We start from the raw sequence: 21,190 nt of genomic DNA on the forward strand, positions 1-21,190 counted from the left end.
TTCCTGATCCATTGCGTTTCACAGGAATATCTACATCACTAGCTAACTAGCTGCCCATGCGACCAAATAAATTTAGAGTCTATTAGAATGCTCCGGGTAATTCACAGCCACGGTGAAATCACCCCAAAGGGAAAGGCCAGCTGCACTCCACTGCACATGATTTTATGCTGATTAGCATATATTCAGAAGCACAGGCAGTTTACAGTAGTGTCATTGACAGCTAGCCAAACACCCACATTCAATGTGGCGGAAAAAACTTTAAAAAACTTCCTTTGATGGTCGTCACCCCCATCATCACCCCCATCACCACAATGGAGAACCGGCCATGAATCTAATCACAAATGAAACTTGGTCACTGTTGAGAACATCACATGTTTATATGCTCATCATCTGCCCCATATTCACTGCTTCTAATGCAGTTTACGGGGTGCAAGATTGTTGAACGTGAACACAAAAAGATTTGCATTTCTTTTGACATATTACCATATAAATTACCTCTATTTTGTAGAGTAAACATACAATTTCTAGGAGATTATTCTCAATAAAATCAGAGAGCATTAACTTAATTTTGCTGAAAACTCCAGCCACTACATTTGGTCATGAGTCTTTACTTATGGACAAGAATAGAGTCCAGATTCACCAAATCAGTGTTAAAGAGCTTGTTATGGAGGCCTGTGTGTCTAGCAAATTCACCTAATGGGATAGAAATGATTTTCTCTTAAGCTAAGTATTCTGGTAAAAATATGTTCCAACACTTTCCAAAACAGTCTATAAAATTCTTTGTTTATTCTTTGTTTATTAACTGGGTTAATAACTGAGTTACTCCACTATAAAAGTAACTAGTTACTGGGAAAGTAACTATTGCGTTACTATTTTGTTTAAGTTTAAACATGTCTAATAATGAGTTTTTTTTCTTAGTAGGTTTCACAAGGCAGTTGCAGAGGAGAATTGCATAGACACGTACTTACACAGAACTTTTAATATTTATTGCACCTCAGACCCCAACTGGTGACATATACTGCTTTCACATCGAAAATCCCGGGTCGACCCGGGTAGACTCGCCTCCTGCTGTGAGAGCTGCTTGTCTGTTTCTTCCTCCCTCATACGTCATCGTGTACATTACAGATAAAGTTACAGTTTGTTGATGACCTGAAGAATGGACCGGTCAAATCCCCGCTCTTTCCAAAGGCTGCTGATATTTGAATAAATCACTGTGTCCTGCACAGAGCCCGATAAATGCCGCCAAATCCCCGCTTGTCTGGGATGCAGATGGACAAACGTGTAACAACACATTTGATTTGTTTGAAAAAAATGAACAAAAATCTCTGCCCTTTGCAGATCAGTCTTTATGGGAGTAGAATAAAACTTGGTTTTGAGCTGAAGCTTCTACAATGATAGTCTGTCAGGCCATCGAGTCAGAGTGTAACAGGCAGATATATCAGCGTCAGAGAGACTGCCTCTGGCTTTTCATGAAAGCTTACTCCACCTTAGCCAGTCATAATCACCTATGCGCAAAAAACCAAACAAAACAAATCAAAACAAAAACAGCTTTGCGGCTCCCATGGCTAAGAACCAAGTCGGATGTTAACAGACAGCTTTAGATTGTAACGTGCCCCATTTAATTTTCAGTAACGGAAACGGTGTTACAACGATGGACATGGTAATTAGTTAGATTACCCCATTACTGAAAAAAGTAACGCTGTTAGTATCGCGTTTATTGTGACGCAGTTATTCCCATCACTGGTTGTAGGAGGGCTCATCACCTCAGATGAGCTCTTCCTCATTTTGATCATCCTTGGCCTGAGGTTCTTGGTTGCTTGAACCAGAGAAGCAGTGTGTGTACTGTGTCATGACCGTGCGATGGGGTATTGTACCTTATTAGAAATGGACTGTGTGATGTCTTGGAAGTGGATGTAAAAAAATAAATAAACAAATCAATAGTTTAAAAACATATATCTAATGATATCATTTGCTATTTTCATTAGGTTTTGAGAATTTCTTACTGATTATCACTTTCACAGCAAAGTGACATTGCTGAAGTGCTGAAGTAATTTGATTACATCACATCATTTTCAGAATTACCAGCTAAATTATACTTTTTATATACTATTTATTAATTGTGCTCATGCAGCAGTACATAAAAGACGGACTGGATTTGAAAAGTGAAGCCAATCTGGAAGAGGCTTAAAGTACAATATGACTTTGACTAAGTCTTTGACTGACATGTGGAGTGTTTCTCTCTTGTGTTCAAAGAACCAAGATGGCAGCGGCCAAATGCCAATATGGAAATGATAGGCCACAAACTAATGGGTGACGTCACTGAGATTACATCCATAAAGATGTTTTTTTGGTAATGTGTTTGAGCTTTTTCAAAGTCACATTGATGGCTAGACCGAGTATAAGGAAAAACCAAGGATTTTGGATGTGTGGAAAACTGCCTCTTCAGTGTTTCCAGGACTGACATCTGTGTGACACATACCATGGGGAAGCACCTGAGCATGAAGGTAGGTTTGTCGGTGTAATTTCAACACATCATTGCAATTACAAATGTGAGTCTGTGTCAACCTGCATGGTTGTGTGTCCACAGTTTTTTGTGAGGCTGCTTGTCATTTGGAACCTGTGAGGGGGGAACCTGCTGTGTGTGTGTGACCAGGAGGCTTGTAGCAACGGGAGGGGGGTAAACAAGTTGACCTTTACAGCTTTGATCACCCTGGAGGAAAGGGGTGGGCCGGGGTTGTCAGCATGAAGGTTTGTAGGAGGTTTGTGGGAAATGGAGAGAAAAACTAGTCTATTCTGGCATAAGGAATGTGTGCTGCTGGGTATGCCAAAATGTATGTTCATAGATGTATTTATCTGTGTTTATTAAGTCATCCCTTACCTCAGCCAGCGGTACAATGCCCTGTATGTCGGCATTGCTGATGTAGAGGTGTGAGACTTTCTCAGCCTGCCTAGTAGTGGTTTGGGTGCCAGATGGGTATTCAACATTCCAGTGTAGAGTCTGGGTTGGCACCAGGTTGATCACGTTATCCACCTCAAAGTCCAGCTGCATTACCTCATATGAAGGACTTTCCAATCTACAAAGACAGAAAAAGGTTGGTTTGCACATTTATTCTGTATAGGACAGTGATATGCATTAATGTGAATCATACATTGATTGTTTAATTCATTACAAGATCGGAAGTGTAAGAGACAGGTTAGTTTTGGCTTGTATTAAATACAGAAGACATAATGTGTGAGCTGTAGAGTTGCTAAAAAGTGGACTGTTATACATTTTGACAGAATGCTAACTGCTTCCTCTGTTTTCATTAAGTCCTGGCTGTAGCTTTATATTTAAGTGCCAGATATTTCAGCAGTATCTGATCTGCTCATCCCACTTTCATCAAGACAGAGAATATGTGCGTTGTCAAATAATTCATCCAGATGAGAACTACTTGTCTGAGTTCCTTTTGGAACTGGATCTGGAAACAACCCTGATATGCATCACTATCCAGGTTGTTGTATCAGTATCACTAAATAAAGATATCATATGACACTAACATCAGCCGCACCAGCACAAGCTTTGCATGATAAGCAGAACCTTATTTAGGTAGAGGCATCTGAGCTCATTGGTTCTGCTTGTGTAGTGCTTCAACACCAACTATTCAGTGTAAGACTGTATGTTGAATGGATTTGTGTGAAAAATGCACACTTAATGGACTATTTTTTAGTATATCTCATGTGTGTGAGTAGTAAATTTTCTATCTGAGGGGGGTGGTGTTTAGCTCAATGAGTAGAGCACGCGCCCCATGTGCTGAGGCTACAGTCCTCACTGCAGGCGCCCCTGGTTTCAATCCCGCACCGGCTGCCCTTTCCTGCATGTCTTTCCCCCCTCTCTGTCTCCTTGTTTCTTATCTGTTATTCTGTTTCCAATTAACAGACATTTTGACAACAATAACTTAAACTTTGCAGACTTCCATTAGCTGCCTTGCTTGCCTTCTTGTCAGATATCCTGATTCTGTCCAATTTTATCATTTGTCATAATCCAATTTCTTTGCACCTCCTTCTCTGCTTCAGCCAGTTCACTTTCTGTCTACAGGTTAATGCTATAGCGATTATGTGGTTAGTTTCAGAGAATATGTTTCAGAGAACAAATGGGCCCAAAATTCAAAGCGCAATATGATGTGTTTGTGCTTCTGTATGCTGTTGCACGCAGAGCAGAGTAGAGCAGAAGCAGCACAGCATGTCTTAAATAAAATCCTATCTGAAAAGTGACAGTGCATTGTCTGTGGTCAAGATAGCAGTGAAATATACCCATTTACAGCTCACAGTATGTGCAATACAAACAGGGGGTACTTCAGAGAAAAATTTAACACATACCGTAGTTCCCTGTTACAACATAGACAATCATGTAGGTACAGTTTCAGTTCACTGAAATATCACTCTGAGGTTGTCTCTGAGGTTTTCTCACCCAATGTCTGAATTCATTTTTTTTGTCCTTGTTACTACCGACCACACACGTTTTGTATGAACCTAACCCTAACCCCTAACCCTAACCTTTGACATAATGATTTCCTAACCTTCCTGCCTAACACAAACACTAACCCATGACTTAATCCTAACCATAACCTAATTGCAAACTTTACCCTAAAGCCGAATCTTAACCCTCCAACAGCCGTGTAAAGACTAGAGTCCTCACTTACCACAAATGCTCTCACGCCAATTGTGTAAAACTCAAACACACACACACACACACACACACACACACACACACACACACACACACACACACACACACACCCCATTAACCAGTGACTAGTGGAACACGAATTTGAAAGAGAGAAAATAAACAGCTGTAAATTGATTTTTTTTTGTTTTATAGCTCTGGCCTCTACACATGAACACCGTAATATATGGAGGGTAAAGGTCATGTCGAAGCCAATTGCCAAGGGTCCGTGAAACTTCCCCGTTTGCGTGTGTGTGTGCGTGCGTGCGTGTGTGCGTGCGTATTTGTGTGTGTGTCTAGGGAAAAGGGCCAAGCAATGTGTTACACAGATAGATTAAGGAGCGCAAAACTGATGGGTGTCAGCTCCCCTTGACCTCCTCCAGATCCCCCATCATGGGCACTTTTCTTTCTTCTGTCTCCACCCATTTGTCTGCCTTTCTCTGTCTCTTACAAAATCCAGCCTGTCATCATACTACTATACTATATTGATTCCTTCTTTAAAGAGAAAGGATGCTTTTTTTGGTTCAGAAAATGTCTTACATCACAAACTGACAAGAGACCACATGTAGTGTGTAGTAAACCATTAACACAAGCATCATGTGCATCAGCAATAGCACAAATCAAATACTATTTGCAAACGGTGCCACCCACAGTTAAAATCCACAGTTTTTTCCCCAACTTTAATTACTGGTCCAAACTGTCATAATTCAGAATAGTTCTATAGACAGACAGAATCGTAAATACCAAAATCAGTAGCCTTTCGGGTTTTATATAGCAAGACTCTTATTATTACTGAAGCTACCTCTACATCACAAGATCTCAAGAGGAATGTATTAATGCAGAGTTGGTTGTGTGAGGGTTGAAACTGTGCAATGACGATGTAGGTCTATATCATGTAAATTTGGGTTTAATTACTCTTAAATGACATCACGTGTATCCTCAGTGATTTTCAAGGCACTACCATCAGCACCAGGTGATATACCAGCAATTTTCAAGAAATAGTTGGGACTAGGATTTTGGTGTGAATTCTATTCCCTAATCAGACAAACTGAGTATTACTGTACTTCCAATATGACATTGTGTCATTGAAATCCAAACAAATTAGTGCTCGGTGAAAATGAAAGAAGCAATAACAGGATAAAGTATGATAAACGTGTGATATTACTGTACATATTAGTAAAAACAGAGAAAGGAAGTAAAAAGAGAGTTTTTGGTGAGCACTGCAAGACCTATGTGTGTGCATCCATCAATATGGCTTCTTGTTCAACCTCAAAGGACACAGTAACAGGGAGAGACCCATAACACAGCAGAGGTTTAGACACATACACAGTGAGACGCAATGCTCTGTCACTCTCACTCTCTGTTCCTGTCTCTCTTGCACTCACAGACACATGCACACAGGCGATGCACAAGCAACACACTTATCTCTGCGTTTCTCTTGCACACACACTCACTTGTTCGCAAGTGCACAAAGAACCACCCCAAAAAAATTGTTGAGTGCATTTGGGTGCGTTGTAATCGCTGGAGCTGAAAAAGCAATGTGTCTGCAGTGACAGGTTCATTCAGGTGTTAGCTCTGTCCCAACCACAAGGCTCCAAAACAATATTACGCTGTCCTCTAGTGCATAGGCGTGTACACACACACACACACACACACACACACACATTCCCGAACATTGTTCTCTAGCACTCAAAACCAACCAACTGCTGCAGAACCCCACGCTGCTGAGTGTGTTTTCCTTCAGGCAATGCTGACCTTCAGCTATTAGCTCTGTTACTGACACGGTGTTGGTCTGGCTGGGTCAACCTGTGTCATGTAACATGGTTTCCCACCTTAAAATTAAGGTCACACACAGTTTGGACACTGCCCCTCTTTGGTGAATGGGATCTTTGATGGAGGGTAAAAAGTTTGATTCATGATATTGACAGAATATTTGATATTTGACTTGACCTGAAGACTGATGAGACTGATAAGGTGAGCAACTGTATTTTCTAAGTACTACACTGTGTGCACAATTATTAGGCAAGTGGGTATTTTGATCCTGTCTTCATTTATATGTATATTTTCCAACTCCAAGCTGTATAAACTTGAGTGCTTATTGAATCTGAGCACATTAGGTGATGTGTATTTGTGTAATGAGGGAGGGTGTGGCCTAAAGACATCAACACCCCACATCACGATGTGCATAATTATTAGGCAGATTCTTTTCCTCCGGCAAAATGGGCCAAAAAAAAAGATTTGATTGACTCTGAAAAGTCAAAGATTGTGAAACCTCTTTCAGAAGGTTACAGTACACTTGAAATTGCAAAGACATTGGATTGTGATCATAGAACTATCAAACATTTTGTTGAAAAATGTCAACAGGGTCGAAGGAATCGCGTTGAGAAAAAAAAGACGCAAATTAACAGCCAAAGATTTACGATCACATCAAGCTACTAAGAACACATTGTCCTCCAGGGCTGGCATATTCCAGAAATGTAACGTACCTGAAGTACCCAGAGGTACAAGGTGTTCAGTGCTCAGACATGGCCAAAGTAAGGAAGGCTGAAATTCGACCACCAATGAACAAGACACACAAGTTAAAACGTCAAGACTGGGCCAGGAAATACCTGAAGACTTATTTTTCAAAGATTTAATGGACAGATGAAATGAGATTGACTGCCAGTTTACTGCCAGAACTACTGCCAGTTCTTAGATGACACTTTCTTCAAGAAGTGTTACAGAAAAAAAGCCTGCATCTTTCAAGAAGACCATGCAGGACAATGCTCCATCACATGCATCAAAGTACGCCACTGCATGGCTTGCCAGTAAAGGCCTTAAAGACATGGGCTCTTCTTAAACGGGAGATTCACCATGAAGGAAAACAGTACACTTCTCTGAACAGTGTCTGGGAGGCTGTGGTTGCTGCTGCACAAAAAGTTGATCATCAGCAAATACAAAAATTGACAGACTCCATGGATGGAAGGCTTGTGACGGTTATTGAAAAGAAGGGTGACTATATTGGTCACTGATAATTGTTTTTGGAAAAGTCTGAAATGTTTATTTGTAAATTTTCAGTTATTTGTTCGTTATTTTCACTTAAACAGATGAAAATAAACAACTGAAATAAACAACATATGTTTTTCATTCAGTTGCCTAATAATTGTGGGCACCACATATTCTCTTAACAATGACAAAACCTGACTTTTACATTCTTAAATATTCAGATCTGAGCTTTATTAACATTTTGGAAATCCAAAATGTTAATAAAGCTCAGATCTGAATATTTGCAGCAAGAGTGCTGTAGTTGTTAATTAATAATTGTGCACATACAGTATATGTCATTTTGGCCACATGACGCTGACTTGAACAGACTTCTGTGAAGACACACATAAATGTCTTTGAGGAACTGGGTAGTCTAGGCAGTCTTAGCAGATGGCGTACACACCGTATAAGTACGAAACATATAAAACTCAACAACAGATGCTTAATGGTTGCTGCAGACCTAAACATTAAGCATTGCCCCCTTCCGGTAATCAAGGAATTCCACTTTCAGTGGAAAACAACTGCTGTCGTTTTTATTTTATTCTGTCTCAGCCTCATTCTCAACACTGATTCTGTTTTGCACTGTAACCATTAAGCTTATTTAGAAAATATGACCTAAGACAAACATACATGACACTGGATAAAGAAAAGTGGTTACACTGCAACATATAAATGTCCACAATCGTTGATAAAAATGTTCGTAGAGTAGGGACATCTATTACATATCTGTTATGTTGTCTTTTATTTTTGAAAAATGAAAGCGTGATACAGTGCAAAACAAATGGACAGATCTTCTTGATAGTGACAGTTTCTCTGCCTAGGGAGGCTGGCCTGGCTTAGCCTATAAACCCAGATAAAAAGATACACTTCTGGCAGCAGAAGGTGTCTGCTGGCTGCTCTCACACTAGTGTGTAACTTGTCTGGCACTTGTGGAGTCCCAGAGCTGATTAGGCAAGATGATTGACTATTTTTTCTCTGTTTATCTATTTAGCCATCAATTAAACAATTTAGTTTCCCGACTGGGTCAACTGAGATAAAATCTTGTTAACTGCCTCCCAGATTCAGTTTGTCTCTTCTGTTTTACTGTCTTCTCATCTGGTGGTTTTCCATACAGCCAGCTGTTCCTATGGATTTAAGGTCACCCAACGCACTTGACTCTCTGGTCTCGCGAAGCTGAATGCTACCAACTTTGGTGATTCGTGTAGTGTTACCAAGAGGTCATGAAGCATGATTTTTTTGTAAATTTTCTTGTTTGCTGAATCACAGTCTGATCCAGAGATTCATGTCCCCACTGGTGACGCCCTAACTTCATCACTTCATCTGATGATGACTTCATCGTCATCGTCAGATCAAAGTTGGGGTTTGTTCAGTACTTTAGTTTTGTGTTAGGATGGTATTTTTACCTATACACATAGCATATAACTGAAAATACAGCAGCTAGTTATAAATACAGCCTCTTACAACTAATAAAATGTAGTGTTGTACACCCAAGAAGGATGTAACCATGAGACAGGGTAACATGCAGATTATAAATTTGTATATATAATCAAAATGAGGTTTCTGTCATTACAGTTTACAACCTCAAATTTCTGGACATGACCCATGGTGGTGATTTGTCAAATGGGGTGGGGAAAGAAGAATTGCCATTTTGGCCCAGGGTAGCAAAAGGAAATGCAAACACACACACAAACTAAGTAACACATCCAATAGGTAGCCTTGGCATAAAAGTAATTACACATGCAAAGACCTGTCCATATCTGTCGCTTATTTAATAAGACACACAATACTTGAATAGCTTCTTACACACACACACACGCACGCACGCACGCACACACATATCATTGCTTGAGTGATGAATACAAGGGTCATAGTTAACCAGCTAACTTAATTGCAATCAATGTATGCCACATACATTAGTATCACAGCATCTAAGCTGAATCTGAAATCGATTGGGTTTACTTTGTTGGGAGAGAGATTTGGCTGATGTGTTGTTTTTAAATGTTAGTAGATATAAATTACATTTGAGATTAATGTGAGCAGCTGTGCACTAGTGATTGTAATGGTTACTGAGATTTCTGCTTTTCCCCAAAACTTTTGTCTTCTGAGGAGTTAAGCTCCCTGTGGCGTCTTTGTAATGCAAACATAGCTGCTGACCCGTCACTGGTTTGTCCTCCTGAAGAGAAGCAGGCAGAGGCAGCTCAAGAAAAATCTCTCCCTTTAAGTCACCCACAAAGTAACAAAACACATATACAATCCATAAATTCACAGACACACAAACACTCAGTCACATCATATAGCAAGTGCAGGGAGGACAGGTTGTCTTATCAAAGTGTACTGTAGGAAAGTGGTGGTCTCGGGGGAAACTCAAAGGACAATGGAGAACACACACACACACAGAGAGAGAGAGAGAGAGAGAGAGAGAGAGAGAGAGAGAGAGAGAGAGAGAGAGAGAGAGAGAGAGAGAGATGTACCACTGGCAAGAAGAGAAAGAGCACCCCCTGGGAGAATACAAGGAAAGAAAGAAAGGATTGGAAGGGGGAAACAAAAAAGGCTAAGGGACTGATTCTTCTCTCTTTGCTCAGAGGAAGTTGTCGCTTACAGCATTTCCCCTCAGCACCTGCACAGCCAGTGGCAGACAGCAGGTGTGTGTGTGTTTTACTCAGATACAAAGACACAACTTTTTTTGAGAGAGAGAATAATCCAATAAGATATGAGACAACTAAAACATAGATAGATAGATAGATAGATAGATAGATAGATAGATAGATAGATAGATAGATAGATAGATAGATAGATAGATAGATAGATAGATAGATAGATAGATAGATAGATAGATAGATAGATAGATAGATAGATAGATAGATAGATAGATAGATAGATAGATAGATAGATAGATAGATGTAAAGACAATGCGATGCCAGGTGGAACCACAGGCTGTCAACACAGTCACAGCCGTCAACCACCTTCACCTTCACTGTAGCTGTGTGTGTCACGTGTGTGTGCTTATCTGAGTGAGAGCATGTGTGTGACAGCTGGACACAGAGACACATTGCACGGTTGCGGACAACCCCTGTCAGTTTGGCTTAATGCAACCCTCGAACCGTGTGTGTGTGTATTTGTGTGAGGGTTGCATTTCATTGTGCACATTTTGGTGTGTGTATTTCATCCCACCTTGGCAGAACATCAGCCATTCACACTTAATTTCAACACTGCTATTCACATGTGATTGAATGCACACAACCCTGCATCCATCCATCAGACACACACACGCACGCTGAGTCTCTTTAACATGGTTTAGCTTCCACTGAAAGGCTGTCGGTAGTGGGTTGCTATCAGTTTTCCAAAGCTATAGAAAAAGACAGTAGGGAAAGAAGAGAGAAGGAAATCGGGTGGACTGTCCCCCCTCCCTAAATTTACACCCACACTCACCCCTCCTCCTGACAGTTAAATTTCTGTCACTGATGACAAACAGTATTTGATTCTTCTCTGTGTACACAGGCACCTGGTGAAAAATGACACTAAATAATCTTGGAATCTGGAAACTGCTTTTGCTTTTGATGCACTGTAAAATTAATTAAGTAACAGCAGCTATCTGAAATTCTTTTAAAAAGGTAATCACTGTGGCTTTTATGAGCTCGCATTTATATAACTCCACGTTAATATGATATTACAGCTATGTATCAATTAGTTTGCTGTGCAGCTGTGTGATATTTCAGTGTGATATTTCAGTTAAAATGTATTTCATATGTACTTTTCCCAGCTTTTATGATTCAAATTACAGTGTGTGCTGTGCAGCATTCTTAATGCATGAAAATGTATGTTCAACCCATTTTTCGTTTCTCTTATGGCTTTGAGCCCCACTTGATAAAATAAACCTACGCATCCACTACATCATAACAAAGGAAGTCAGACACGCATCATGTCATAAGAGTTCTGACATAATAGGCTGACAAATACAGACTAAGGCATGGACACACAGGAGGGAGGACACACTTATCCTGTCTCTTCCTTTTACCTCTCATACCCAACACGCACCATGCCAACTATCTAATTTATTCTCACACAACAATCAAGTATAGACGCTCATACAGAGACAAGAACACACAATGTGAAAATTTAATTAGAAAAAGACAATAGCACAGAGTTGTTCCAAGACCTCCTTCAGCTTTATTGGCAATTTCCAAACTGGCAGTGTGTCACAAATGACATGAAGGTAAATCACTAATCAACCTTGTTTTTGACAGAACAAGTTGCACTTTTCATTTGTAAGTGAATCGTCCATTTGTGTGTGTGTGGGTGTGTGCGTGCGTCTGTGTGGTACATACAGCGAGTATAGTGAGTGGGTGTGTGTCCGAGCTGTCAAGAATACAGTGAGGTTGTCACTGAGAGGACAGAGGGGACTCTGGGGGAATGAGTTTGCAGAAACAAAGGACATGCACGGACTCTCTCACATATTCACAAACACGCACACACCTGCAAGCACACTGTACCACGGGTGTGAGCAGAAAGACTAACAGACTGCTCACTAAATGTGTGCATGTGACCTTATTATGAATGTCCACAGGTTAAAGTTAAGAGAATGTAAATGGGCGGATCAATAGCTCTGGGTGTCTAAAGACAGACACTGACACAATGTCCTAATGGTTACTCTTCTGTTTTGTTTACAGCTCTGAGGTTTGGCTGCTACTATTCTACTCTGTCCCCACTATATTTTTCCTCTTTGAAATGAATTAAAAACGTAATTTTTTGGACTCTTGAAAATTTTGCAGCAACCATGGACCATGGATTCATTTATAATTGAAAGCTGGGTTTTAAAATATCCTATAAATATGTTTTAGATTTGATATTGATTCTTAAAATCCTCCAGTTTGACTTTCTGAAAGAAATCAGGTCCTCATGAATCTGAAATGAATAGATTCAGGAAAGCATAAATGAAAAATTGAAGGCGGTTCAGTGAGCCATAATTAATGGTCTCTGGTTTCTGATGTTGTTTGTTGCGTGGTTGTCGTATGTCCTCCTGTGACTGCTCCAATTTTGTGACTTCTACGTGCAAGTGAGGAAGACGAAGATGAAGGGAGACCCCTATTACTTCTTACTTCTGTCTTTGCATGTCCGAGTTTATCTACATGTGTGTCCAGTGTTTCATCTCTTGTAAGCATATTCCCCTCCTTGTATTTTTTCTATCTCATCGACTTGATCTTATTCGTTCCTCTTTCTGGATGTTGCGCTCTGTGCATGTACACAATCTTCCTCTCTTTCTGTCTCCCTCTCACGCTATGCCATCTATATCCTTGTCTGATTGCACATCGGCCTTCTCTGAAATGCACAGACCCCCTAGCAAGCGCTTGTAAACACACACACACACACACACACACACACACACACACACACACACACACACACACACACACACACACACACACACACACTAATGCCATCTCTTATTCTTGTTCGCTTTCTTGTTCATACCTACCCCCTACCTGGATGACCAAATAGTCCCATCTCTCTGTCTAACAAACAGAAATGGGCATGCACACTTATGCTGCACACACATTGTCTGCTTTTGTCATTCACCCTTTAAAAATACTACTCCCATTCTCTCCCTCTTTTCTCATTTTAACAACGGTTACATTCTATCTTTTCATCACAAGGGGACAAACGTGGATCCCCCACCCCGACCTACACCAAAATGCAACATGCAAATGCTTTTAAGTGAAGCTCAGGGGACACAAGTGTGTCCCTGCACCTGCGTGTGAATGTGTAGGCATGCACATTAAAAGGCTCTCCCTGATGTCATGTTTTGTCTTTTTAGATCTTCGGTCTATTTTTTATAAATTTAGGGCTTCGGTTTGGGTTTGACGCAACACTGAACCAAGCTGGAACTATTTCAGGGAGGTCTCGGCATTCATTTGTAATTACTCGTGACTTTAGATCAAGCTACGGTGTTGAAAGAGGCTTCAGATGTTTGGCCTTACTTTGAATGAAAGAGATCTTAATCATTCAACATAAAAAATTCATCACTACACATTTAAAGGGGTTCTGGGCATTTGTCCATATTTAGTCCGTGGTATGACTTCCAGTGAAATCTCTATGTTTTAATGACATATTTAAGTCATTTTTGATTAACCAATGTTTTCATTCATTTAATTGTACTTACTGTACTACTTGTAATAGAACAAGCACTAATTCAGTTATTCAGAACCCCTTTGTTTCATTTTAAATAATATACTTGAAGGGATCTGCAGAGATGAGAGGAGGATGAAAAAAATGGACAAACAAGTGAATGATAAGACATAAGAGGAAAAGGTGGAAAGAGGAAGAGAGTGATGGAGCAGATAAGATGTGTTAATATACAAAGAAAGAGGTAAGCAGTGAGATGCTTAACATCTCTGTAAGGTTTTCTTCATTAGACTCATTAGTACTGTTCTGATTTATCTAATTGCTTCAAAATAACAAGATATAAATCATCATTTTGATGAGATACAGATTTTGTGCCATTAACAAGTGAATTCCCAGCTTTCATTTACACATATCTCTGAAGATCTCATTAAGTCAAACATCTCCTCACACTCATATAACTCTCTTTGATAAAAGCATCTCAAGCCTAAAGTCACAAAAGACAGCCGAGCAATATCCTAAACTCTCTTACGGAACTTTACGTGCTGGGGCATAAGTCAGATTTACTCTCACATGTAAAATATAAAAACTAAACCAAAGTGAGAAAAGAAAAGCTAATGTGTGATCTAAACAAAAGGGTAAAGGACAAAAGACTGCCCAGATGCTAGACTGCAAAGACATTTCTGCTTTTTCCTCTGTGCACTATAATGTACTCAGAATTTGCTTTCAGTCTAATAATCTTTTCATCTTGAGTTAATAATTCCAGTATTCTTCGAGCATTAGGTGTAATCATCAGCCTGCCTCGTAACAGCTACAACTGATATACTGCAACTGCTTAAAAAGCTAGATAACCTTTTAAAAGCCAGAGAAGAGGCAGAGTTTGCATTATAATGTACTATTAGATTTAGAACAAAAAACTGTTTCTCTAGAAACCATGGTGTTTAGTCTATATATAGACTAAAAAAACACCAGATAACTTTTTTCTCCTTGGTACAGGTCAAAGTTCTGACTAAAATGTTTGTGGTTAGTGTCACAGTTGAGCAAGACCGTTCTTTTTTTCTTCCTTTGGGAATAAATACAAGGCTGCCTCAAAGAAAACAACAAAACCTTAGCAGACAGAAATCACCTGGCTGTACACCATGTCTGCTCTGATTTACACTTTATTGGTTCCTATTGGTCTTCAGTCCCCTTTCGCCAGTCTCACACAGACACACACATACAGACACACTGTATCGATCTGTGGGGTCTATGTGAAAGAGCCGGCGCAATGGTGGAGTGACAGCTGCCGACAAATACACATATATTTTAAAACTCAGAAATCCGCAGGAGTGCAGCCACACATGTAGCATTCGTCGACGTCATCCCCAGCCTCCATCCCAACTAGATAACCCGTCTGCCTCTTTCACGCACAGACAGAGACACACTCTAACCTTTCCTGTGTGTCTGTAATCAGATATTGATTTAATGCAGCACCAGATATCACATCCATCTCTCGCTTTTCTCTGTGTTCTCTGATATTTTTGTGCTTTTATGATATTTGTCCAGGGAGGCGAATATACGCCTTTTGAGATATGGGCAACTTGGCCCTGTCGAGTGAAATTTCTTTGTTTAATTTATTGGATTATCGGAGCAATGGCAATTTATCGGAGAGAGGCAAAAAAAAGAGAATGGATGGTTATTTGTAGCAGAGTGAGCAAGAGTCCAAGCATTCAAACTGTTGTTACAGTGTTTTTCCTTCAGTGTATTAAGGTATGATCTGATGCCTTTTTCTTTACATTTATCCCCATCTTTTGGCTCAGGGGGAACATAAAGTCACCTAAAGTCACTGGCGAAACTGCTTGGGTTTGCAGATTTGTGTGCGTGATTAGAGAGACAGTCAATAAAAACACACAAACCATTGTTACAGTAACATTTGATTACTGTCACTTAAAACTAAAAACTCCTGCTAGCTCAGATTACAAAGTGGTCCACCGCATACCTACTACTTATTGTGAAAAAAAAAAAAAAATAATAATAATAATGTGGCATTTTTGAACAGTGGTTTGTTTTATCACAAGTGATAATTCTCTCCACACTGTGATTTACAATGAGTAAAAAGAACCTAGAGGGTTTCAAGTAATCTGTGTCTTGTGGCTTTTTGCTTGAATAGCACTAAACTCCCACAGCAAGCATAAACAGTGGCATATGCAAAATAGTCTGCATAAAGTCTGTTTTACTTTTTTTTATTTTGTTTGTAATGGCACCAAATGAAACATGGTCCTGACTACAAAGTTCCCTCCAGTGGTCTTCCCACTGTTTAATGACCAGTTATATTTACTTATTATTGTCCCTGCACTCTGGAAAGGAAATCTATACCAATCTCTGTGTGGAACTGAAAGAATTCTCATTTATTTTATATGTAGGGGAGGATGTAAAGAGAACAATTAGTCTAGCTGATGCTACAGTGTTGAAAAAAGTAAACAAAACATAAAGAAAATAAATGGGGAGAGCAGAAATACCGAAAACAGCGAGAGACGAATGAGAGAGGGGAAGAAACCCTTAAGACTTGTCAACACAACAAACAGAATAATGAAGAGAAAAAACAAAAGAAAGAAAGAAGAAAGACATATTTCTCATTGTGTGATTACCAAATAGACACATGCTGTGTGCTGTTTACAGTCACAACGGCTTTTGATGTCCTTTAATGAAACATATCACAACAAAGCAGAGGAGTAAGTAGTCTGAAAAAGGATGTACTTTGGTGGCCGGCAGCACTCTGCTTTAACTATGATAACAGAAACCCTACATTGCATAATATTCTCTGTTGGAGATGTACAGATGGAAGGCAGAGAAATACAGGCGGGAAGCTACAGATGGAAGGATGCAAAGGTGACAAGATGTAAGACGGGGTGAGACAAAGTGAGAAAGAGCTTTACATTTTTAGTTACATCCAAGACCCTGCCAAACGAGTTTAGACATCACTGATGGCTTTTCCTAGTTGGACAGCACTGTAAGAATGTATATCAACTTTATTGGCCAAGTATGAATGTGCATACATGGAATATGTTTCTCTGTATTTAACCTACCCATTAGTACGAACAATGAGTAGTGAGCACACTTGGAGGTTTGGGCAGCCATGCATGGCAAGGTACCAAGGGAGAGATTCAGGGGTCAGGTGCCTTAAGGGACGGAAGGCAGACATGAGGAAATGTCTCTTTTTGTAACTATTTCTGAACACAAGCCAAAGAAAGAGAGTAACAACGGCTCCTTGCGTAGACTGTATATAAAGATGGATTGCTGAACAGATCCTCAAAAGTGAAGCCAAAGCAAGTAGAACTCCCCCTAGTGGCTGGCTGCAATATAGGTGATAGGCTCCACCTCCATGTTCGTGGATGGAACTTAATTAAACACTGAAAAATACGTTAAAGAATGTTGATAGCTTCAGTTATTTTAAGTATAATGCAGATGCATGTTCATGTGTCAAAGTTGCCCTGTCAATTCGATTAGGAAGAAAAACAAAAATAAACAAGAACAGTGTAAAATCGAACATATCTTTGTAAGTGGTGGAGGTAGAGCGAAGCATAGTATTAATCCAATCAAAACACAAGTGAGTCTGGCTGAAGTGTGGGCGGGTCATCAGTAACGCAGTTCTGCGTGGCTCCACTTTCAGACCGCACTGTAAAGACTTAAAATTTGCATAATTTATACTACTGTGCATAGCTACACAAGGACCTATACTTGTGTGCTCATCAGTCTGGCTCACTCTGTAAAAACACCACCCAAACACTAGATGGCGCTGTGTCTTTTTTGTCAGCTGGGTTCATTTTTGTTTCTACTTCCTGCTTCACTTTCAAAAATGGTGACTGAAACTTTCGAAAACATGAGTCATACAATTGTCTCCAAACCTCCTCACTTAACCTTTCCCATTCTTTATTGATCCAAATCAATCAATTCGAGAATTGTGGAGATGGAGAAGCAGCTGGAAATACTAAAGTGGAAACATGCTACTATGGATATATATTGATATGGATGTATTTGTTTGGTATGTGCAGACACACACATGTGGTCTGTCCATGTCATCATACTAACTGAACTTATTCAGTTCCATAGCTGAAAATCTTTGGCAACATTAACACTGTTATTTCTTTTCCATAGTCATTATTTATCAAATCATCTTTTACAAGGCAGCTACAGGTTCTCTCTAAAGACCTTTCCCCCTCTGCCACTGTTATTTCCAATATTTTATATTTAATGAAACCCCTTGCCGGATGACTGTGGACAAAACTGACCCAAAAGACCGCTTTATAAATCCTTTAGCAGCGAGAGAATATACACTGGACTCTCACAAAACACACGTTTCACCAACCTCAAAATAAAGGGAAAAAAGAGAGATAGAGATAAAGACAAAAATAAAGTCCAATCACACTTGGTGCAGGCAGCCAACACTGGACACAAATCTTTTCCGCCTGCAGGAGAGGCAGCTGGAAGAGGAGAAGCTCTGACTCTATCTGATCCTGGTTGCAAAGAGGCATAAAGACCACACACAAACACACGTTAATTATTTTGATACGATGAATGAAGAAATGAACTATTATGATAATTGTCTCTCTGCGTGTACATTTCTGTCACATAAACTGGTGTGAGTGTCTCTGGGGAAACTCCTCTGTGTTTTTATCCCGTTAGCTGGATGTTTCTTCTTTGTGTCTCACACAGAGTCATAGGCTCTACAGTGAACTCATTTTTATTGTTTTTATCATAACTTTTTCATTGTTTTGGCTTCAGAATAAAAATGACTCAATCGCTGGCTTTATACTGTTTGATGGATTTCTGCACACCCACACACACACTCACATTTACACACACACACACACACTGACAGAGAGAGAGAGAGAGAGAGAAAAAAGAGAAAGAATGAATTATTAATCATGCCGTCTAATTATGGTGTGTGGCCCTGAGAGAGATATGATCCTGGGGAAATCACATCTAACAGTCATTTATCACAACAAATAGAGTGAAAAACACTGGTTAGAGGAGAATGGAGAGAAGAGGAAACCAGAGGGAAGAAGAGAGGGCAAGAGAGGAGAAGAGATAAAAGGCCAACACTGCTGTCAGACACTACTATTAAAATATGCTAAGGAGATGCAAGGATAGGGAGTGGAGAGGAAGGGTAAAAGGAGAGCCTAAAGAAGCGAATTAACAGATGCTCAAGGGAGACTAGGAACTTCTACATGTCCCCACAAAACTGGGTTTACAGGGCAATACATGATACCTTTAAAAAATAAAACTGAAAAGTCTTTGATTGAACAGTTTTCTAACCTGCCTATGATACGTTTCAGTCTTTATAGCAGCTAACTCACCTGTGATAGAACCACTGCTGTCACTAACAGATTTATTTATATTTATCATCAGCTACATGTTTCACATTCTACACTTAGTTTTAGTCAGATGTATGTATCTATGACAGATAAATAAAATGGAATTGAATTGAATACTTTTATGTGTGTTGGTTGTACTTATTTCCTTCTTTTAAGCGATTGATAGTTTGCATCACATACTGTAAATGATAATCTCACAAACTATTTGATTATGAACTTGCTACTCACAGCACTTTCGTTTGATTAATAGAGCACTCTGGTCTACCTCCACCAGTTAGAAAGAAAAGTTGAAATGTCATTGTATTTATTTCCTTCTTTTTTTATGAATCAATTTTCTAATTAGTGTTTTAGTTAAGTCAAGTTAACTATGGAGAGGATGGAGTCTGTGAGCTATACTACAGTCAGTCACCAGGGGGCTGTACTTGTTTTGGCTTCACTTTTGAGGGGCTGTTCTGCTGTCCAAATTTATTTATAGTCTAAGGTGCAGTGACATAGCTGGAGAGCTAGCTATTGTTACTCTCAGACATTGTGTCACATTATGTTTACTATTTGTCCAATGTTTGTCCAATGATATGCAATGTTGAAGGTGAACTGACTAGAAAATCTCTTTTGTCAAGTCATATCCAAGGTGCATCCTGTCACTAAAGCAGTGAACAATGTTTTCACTGCATTAGAGCCTTGCGGGAAGGTAATAAGTGTTCCAACCCTCAAGTGTTACCAGGGAAACAGAGTTATGACTTGTGAAAGTCTTCAGATTTTGAAAAACGGAAATTGTGTTTTATTTTCACTTTGGCAGGTGACTTTAGCATTAATAGGGGATTACGTTCTTTGAGGTGTCCATAATCAGGAATTAATGCCTTTGAGTTGTCCATTAATTCCTGATAATGGACACCTCATAAAACATTATCCCTCCCCTAATGGAATCTTGTATCCAGTTGTGCTCTGCAGAATCCCAGTGACATATTTAACCATCCACAACAAGTGAAAACACCTGTGTGGGGTTTTTGCAGACATATAAGGTTTGGTCAACACGGCAATTGGCTGACTGAGCGTTTTCTTCAAATGACACCATAAAGAAACCAGCGAAGCAAATTATTCAATTCATCATGGTCGAGTTCCATCCAGCATTATCATTTGTATGAACTAACATCAGTCATTTCAGCAAAACCTTCTATTTAGTTTCAAGTCTTTTTCTGCCTTACAGTGAACATATTAATGGATATACACCGATCAGGCATAACATTATGACCACCTTCCTAATATTGCGAAGGTCTCCCTTGTGCCTCCAAAACAGTTGTGATTTGTAAGAATGCACAGGAGCCTTCTGAGGGTGTCCTGTGGCGTCTGGCAACACAATATAGTTAGTGGGGGTCTTTGGGTCCCATGGATTGTAAGGATGAGCCTGTGTGGATCATCCGACAGATTCTTGTTAGTTTTGGATCTAGCTAATTTGGAGGCCTTGTGATATTCTTTTTGTGTGTGTGTCTGTCTCCGGCTGCATCCTGCTGGGGATGGGTGCCATCAAGGAGTGTCATTGCTATGTGTTGGGGTGCCTGGTCTGGTCTAGGTGGGTACTACGTGTCTAAGTAACTTCCACATGCCTGGTCCAAGCATTTCCTAGCTGAGCGTTGTATTGTCATAAGATGGTAAGTGCTATTTACTTCTCCTGTCAGTGGTTTTAATGTTGTTGTAGAGTTCTGTATATATAGATAATGTGTCAAATTATCTACTAGCTTCAATTTACAATTCACTGTTCTTGTGTAGTGTATATTGTTTAATTATTTATTTTTTTGTTTACTGTTGTGTTTGTCCTATTTAATGTCTTTTTGCTGCCTGTTCTCTGTGTCCTATTTAATTTCTTTTCTGGTCACTGTTTTTTCTTGACTTGTGCTGCTGTAACATTTGAATTTCCCCAGTGGGGATTAATATAGTATCATCTTAGCTTATTATCTTATCTTTACAGACCCCTTCACGGCCTACATCACCGTGATGT

The 21,190-nt window shown here is 39.7% G+C and overlaps 1 protein-coding gene across 1 annotated transcript in view; it reads right to left on the bottom strand.

Annotated features, from left to right (window-relative positions):
• Positions 1-21,190, bottom strand: part of si:dkey-215k6.1 (transmembrane protein 132D) — a 248,486-nt gene that overhangs the window by 65,201 nt on the left and 162,095 nt on the right. Inside the window, exon 5 of the mRNA XM_047592574.1 lies at positions 2,879-3,074. Coding sequence (XP_047448530.1) covers positions 2,879-3,074 — 196 coding nt within the window. The remainder of the gene's footprint in view (positions 1-2,878; positions 3,075-21,190) is intronic.

The sequence above is a fragment of the Mugil cephalus genome, chromosome 8 (genome assembly GCF_022458985.1).
Source record: "Mugil cephalus isolate CIBA_MC_2020 chromosome 8, CIBA_Mcephalus_1.1, whole genome shotgun sequence".
Taxonomy (NCBI): domain Eukaryota; kingdom Metazoa; phylum Chordata; class Actinopteri; order Mugiliformes; family Mugilidae; genus Mugil; species Mugil cephalus.